At 38.6% G+C, this 5,803-nt stretch overlaps 2 protein-coding genes across 2 annotated transcripts in view; both read right to left on the reverse strand.

Annotated features, from left to right (window-relative positions):
* The window catches only part of LOC118334213 (vang-like protein 2), a 16,374-nt gene extending 14,318 nt beyond the window's left edge, over nt 1-2,056 (reverse strand). Inside the window, exon 1 of the mRNA XM_035670047.1 lies at nt 1,966-2,056. The gene's annotated coding sequence lies outside the window, so the exon portion shown is untranslated. The remainder of the gene's footprint in view (nt 1-1,965) is intronic.
* A 1,718-nt stretch (nt 2,057-3,774) lies between these two features.
* The window catches only part of ncstn (nicastrin), a 12,503-nt gene continuing 10,474 nt past the window's right edge, over nt 3,775-5,803 (reverse strand). Inside the window, exon 17 of the mRNA XM_035670281.1 lies at nt 3,775-5,081. Coding sequence (XP_035526174.1) covers nt 4,959-5,081 — 123 coding nt within the window. The 3' untranslated portion in view covers nt 3,775-4,958. The remainder of the gene's footprint in view (nt 5,082-5,803) is intronic.

The following is a 5,803-nucleotide window of genomic DNA, read 5'->3' on the forward strand; positions in this document are numbered from 1 at the left end:
TCCCCCTGGTTCGACTAGATGATCTACAGATGTAACAGACAACATTGGGGAAACAGTCCAGACACAGTCGGCACAAGCGCTCCTAAAGGAGAATACAGATATCTTAATGTATGTTTTACCTTTTATTCCATCAAGGTTTTAAACTAGAGCTGAAATTACTAGTCAATGAATCATTCAACTGATTGGTCGAATGACAGAAACGTATCGGTTTTTACCGTTCTAGATTCACAAATGTGATTATTTGCTTTTCTCTGTGTTGGATTATTGTAATGTTTTGATGAGACAGAACCAGACATTTGAAAAACGTAATTCATCGGAATTAAATCTATACTTTGCACCTTCAACAATGTTATACAGTACGAATGAATGACTAAAATGCCTTCTACTCTGTCTGCTTCCTCAGATAACGATACATCCTACATACACTGAATTGCTGTTTTTGCCTTAATAACGTTGGTCTTCTTGGACTTTATCCTACTTTTAACTGTCAATGAGGTAAACCAAACCAAAAGGCACATGAGGTGAAATGTAGTTTTCTGTAATTTGAGTGAACAGACCCTTTAAGCATGAAGTCAGACAGGCTGATCGGTATTGAGACGATGAATTGATTAGCGGATCAGGAGAAAGTTAATTAACATTTTGTGGCTTTAGCTCCTCAAATGTGAGTGTTTGAAGCTTTTCTCTGTTTAATATCACTGAAAATGAATGTGGGTTTAAGACAAAACAAGCACACTGTTAGAAGTCACCTTAGACTCTTATCTTAGTTAGTTTAGATCCTACTGGGCAATATTATTAATGTACAAAATCTTATTTATACTCATAAAGGCTGTTTGAATGAATGTATATCAACGAAACCTTTACAGCACCCAGCTGTATTCTTATTCTACCTCTCACTCCTCACTGTGTTGTTACTGTAAAACACAATTTACACTGACCCTCTGGTCCTTTAAAAGGTATTTTTATGTCCTGTTTTATCACTACAACAGTCCCACTGGAAGCAGTTTATAGTAACTGGTTAGTATACCGTGGGGCTTCTCTCTTAATGAGGATTCATAACATTATACAGCTTACTTCTCATACACATAAATAAGGCCACAACTCTCATTTTCTCACAATAAAATAAAGAAGTTACAATCCCAGCAGGTAAATCAGGGCCCACTGCTGCTAAAGCAACATTACACTGTTCTACAGTATGTATGTAAAAAACAAACACATTTTTATCTTTGATGGATGCGGTTCACATGGATCAGGAGTCAAAGCTGCATCTATAATTCAACAATATTCCACATGCACACAAAGGCTGACTTACTGTAAGCATCCGGGAGCATTTAGTGGCGAATATAAAGAGTTGTGCGACCTACAAAAATGAGGAGAAAAAAAAAGAAGGAGGGTGTTGGAGCAGGGCAGGACAATGGGAGACTCCCAGGCCCCACCGGTCGCGTCCTGATGCCAAATTATCCCCCAAAATAAATGCTCCTTCCCTTTTCCTTTGCGCTCACAGCAAATGAATGGACGCACTCGGATCCTCCAACACCGAGGGGAACATTCAAATAACCCCTCTTCGGCCTATACAAATCAAACTGGACGCGATCATTCCCTCCATGCGCATCTCATCCCTCTCTCTCTCTCTCTTTGGATCAGCCATATAAAAACACTCACAAACACAAACACTCCTTCCACGTTTAAACCTTGCATCCACAGAGCTACGTGGCCTCGGCGTGTGTGTGTGTGTGGGGGGGGGGACAACAATATGGACCGATGAGGTCCTAAAGGTGTCCCTGTGGTTTCACCCCAAAAAAAAAAAAAAAAGGCAACCATCGCGTCCTGTAGTATGTTTGGGGAAACCGGAGATCTCCTGCGCCCCGGATCCTCCCCTCTCCTTCCGCGTAACAGCCGCTTCACATGCACCCACCACCACCGGCCGGCCGCTTTTCGAGGTTATTTCCACAGAAATATGCTACTTACTTATTCCAGATTGTCCATTCAGGTATTTTTTCACTTTCCACTTTCTTTCCACTCAGCCGTAGCACCGTGCGCCCCGCCTCCAGCTCTCCACTTTGGCCCCTCCTCTTGGGTTTTTTTTTTTTTTTTTTTCCGCCCTGGGGGACATCAGGGCCCCTCTGTGAAGACCGTGTGGTTCACAGGCCCCCGCAGCACATGTATCACCGCCTGGGATGTTTCTGGTTTCTGGTGAGTGCGCACACTCAAGTGAGGAAGAGTGTAATGTCACAAAGTGAGTTCCCCCCCTCCCCCTTTCTTTTTTTAATGGCTCTTAAAGCAGAGGGACAGTTTATGGAAGCTGAGGATGGCAAAATCATCCAAAACCATCATCATCATCATCAAAATACATTTTGGTATATAGCTTTATATCTTTACCTCTTTCCTTACCAAAGAAACACTGGATTATGTCATTTTTCCTGTAATACTAATGTCAATTAAAGGCTGAATCACTCTCTCTTATCATCGAAAAGCATTTATTTAATGCTTTTTTAAAATAATTTATTGCTTTATTTCACAATTTTGTGTCAAACTATTTAAGAGTTGGACATATTTGAACAGTTTTGGTAAATTTGATGTTTAAATAATATAGTTTTTAAAGGTTAAAGTCAAATCTCACTAAATAATATTTAATTTAGTTTAATTTTCAGAGATTCATCAAGATACATCAGACTTTAGTCATGTTTTAGTAACGTGTCAGGATTAGTTTTACAACTTAAATAAATATTAATATTAAAGTAATTGTCCTTCCATGATACAAAATTGGTATGTTTATAATAAATTATGATTTTGTAATTCTGTCTGTCTGTCTGTAAATATTGTACATAATGAGTCCTCTGAGGAGATTTTGTGATTTTTTTGGCTTTATAAATAAAATGTATGATTTGTATAATCAGACTGATTTCTCACTGCGACCTGAACAAATGTAGACCTTTTGAAAAACAGGATTTTTAAAAAATAAATTAATTGATTATTTGTTTAAAATCTGTTTTTTAGGGGTTAAATTAAGATCTCTGGTTCCCAACCTGATGTTTTTGGACTAATCATGTGTTCACAAGAGAAATCTGAGCAGTCACACGATGATAACAAACACATACTGCAGTTCTTCTACACAAAATCATATATTTTTTCAGATTTATACCTTAATCTTTGCTTTTTTAACACTGGATACGTTTACCTCTTTATAACATTTCCTCTACGAGCTTCTCACAGCTCATTCGCATATTATGTTTAAGGGGTCAAAAGGTCAGAGGGCCGAGCACCACTGGTTTAGATAATGACTAAATGCATTTTTAGACTTTCTCTGGTTAACAAATAGCCATTCACCTATCCAAAGCAGGACAATTGGGCTTTCTCTGCATGACTAAGGTGCTATAATGTGACAACAACATATGCTATTGTGATTCTGAAACACAAAAATCCAAATATTCTGGCCTCAGTTTGCCATTTTCTTCCTTACGCCCTCAGTAAAGCACCACAAAAACATATGACTGAGCGATGAGTTTGATGAAAACTCTTATATTATTGTTCCTTGTGGCTACAGAAGTTAGCTCCTCTCCAACCCAACATGTGGACGATCTCTTATTGTCTATAAAGGGAGGATATCACACTCGTGTCAGCATAGAGAGAAAACATTGTAAACTGAGGTCACAGTGTTTGATTGATTACATAATTCACATAACCAGTCCATACGCCTCCTCATTTATAACAGTGAGCTCTTTGGGCCCCAAAACATCGATTACATGTCAAAGGTTTATCGAAAATGAAAGAAAAAACTGGAAAAGAAGCAATGTTTATTTCTTCATCAAGGCATCACAATTGGTCATTGATTCCAGCCATTAAATGAACATCCATCAATAATAATAATAATAAAACCTATCTTGCATGTTGTCACAATTTTCAGAAGTTATCATTAAAAAGAAAAACCTTGTGAAACAGGTATGAACCAAAAAAAAAGAGTGCACAGCCAGAGTACCAGCGCGTTTTCTGCGTCAAAACACAAGATTTTCTGACTGGATTTGATTTGATTTGTGGCAGCTGATCGATATGAAGTAAAGCGTTTGTCAGCCACGCCAGACTCCTCAGGAAATTCTTCTTCTCCACACAAATATCACAATATGTGAAATTGCTGCCGGTCTACTGTACAACTACATAACACATGTAGTTATATGTGTACTGGGACTGAACAATATAAATATTTAGGGTTTGTTGTCAACTTCCCAGGACCTAGAGCTTATCAAAATACTTCACCACACATTTTTCAGATTTTAGCAAATAACCTTAAATTTAAATGTCACTACTTGTTCATTGACTCAAAAAAGTGGTTTCTTATGATTAGAACTGATTGATAAGTTAACTACATTGACAGAGAAGACAGCTAAAGTATTGCACATACCATCGCAATCCTCATACAAAGTTCAGGCTCACTCACTCACACACACACACTCGTCTGTTGTATTCATACACACTGAATCCCGCAGTCAGTTGCTCACGCACTCAAGTCACATCATTTACATATTCACAATCATACTCAAAATAATGCTCAATGTTTAGTGCCTATCCCATGACACAGTAAACAAAAGATTCTTTGACAATAAAAAAAAAAAAGGGAAAAACAAAAACCTAAAACAAAAACAAATATAAACATCTTTTCCACTGGCAGGGCCTGCTGGTGCCTGACCAGTGTTTTCTGACCCTGATGAGTCCAGATCCATCCAGGCCAATCCAGTCCGGTCCAGTCCTCATGTCATGCCTCACCTGAGTGAGTCCATAAACATGGAGTCGTCGTCATCGTCGTTGTCTGTGTTTAACCTGTCTATGTACCTACGTGTGTTGTGTTTTAAAGTAAAAAGAGCCTGTCCGTGTCTGTTTGGGATAGAAGTAGTAGTTGTGGTAGTAATAGTAGTAGTAGTAGTAGTAGTGGTGGTAGTGGTCGTGGGCCTGTGTCGTCTCCGTTTGGATCAGTAGGTGGCGTTGGTCGGCTCCCTCCCTGAGCTGAAGAGCATGTCGGCCTTCGAACTGATGACGTACGTCAGCAGCAGGGACGTTAGCAGGACAGCGATACCCACGCCCAGCGTCAACATCTGGAAGGAAGGAACATCTTATTATTTCTTTTCTATGTTTTTTTCATTAGTAACACACAACAACACATTAAAACTCTATGGATTAATTTGTTTTGGCCATTTGGGTGCAGTTGAACAAGCTGTAAATACAATTCTTATGAGATATTATCAACTTTACACACCTAGCAGACACATTAGCATTTATTTGGAGTTGTGTTTTTGTCCACCTGATCAATTTAAGTGACATATTAACTCTCCTTTGAGCTTTATTTTGGTCTCCAACACCTGAGGCAAACATCTGGCTCATTAGCTGCAATATATCACTATGAGGAACACCACTCACATTACATACACTCATTTTAAACATTATTAGTATATAAAAATAGATTAGGGAAGCTTTTCTCTAACATATGTGACTTTGGCACTCCCCAGTGGTGGTCTCAAAAATGACATAGTGGCAGACCGCAATGCTTTGTGTTACACAAATGCACCAGACATGCCTCATGTTTAGATTAAAGATGCTATAACCACTACAAATTGTGGATTAAAATGGCGTCTTGACACTCTAGTCCACTGTGGAAGTTCTGCTAAGTATTAAGTTATATTATATGAGTATGTAAGGGAGCCAGGGAGTATGCAGCCTTTGTAATGTTCATACTTTAACAGTTTTAACTACTTGATTCTCTGTGTTCATTACCTGCTCATGGAAAGTTTAAACATTCATATTCTGATGGCCTACTTTA

The sequence above is a fragment of the Morone saxatilis genome, unplaced genomic scaffold (genome assembly GCF_004916995.1).
Source record: "Morone saxatilis isolate NCDOM2014 unplaced genomic scaffold, NCSU_SB_2.0 Contig23, whole genome shotgun sequence".
NCBI classification, from domain to species: Eukaryota; Metazoa; Chordata; class Actinopteri; family Moronidae; genus Morone; species Morone saxatilis.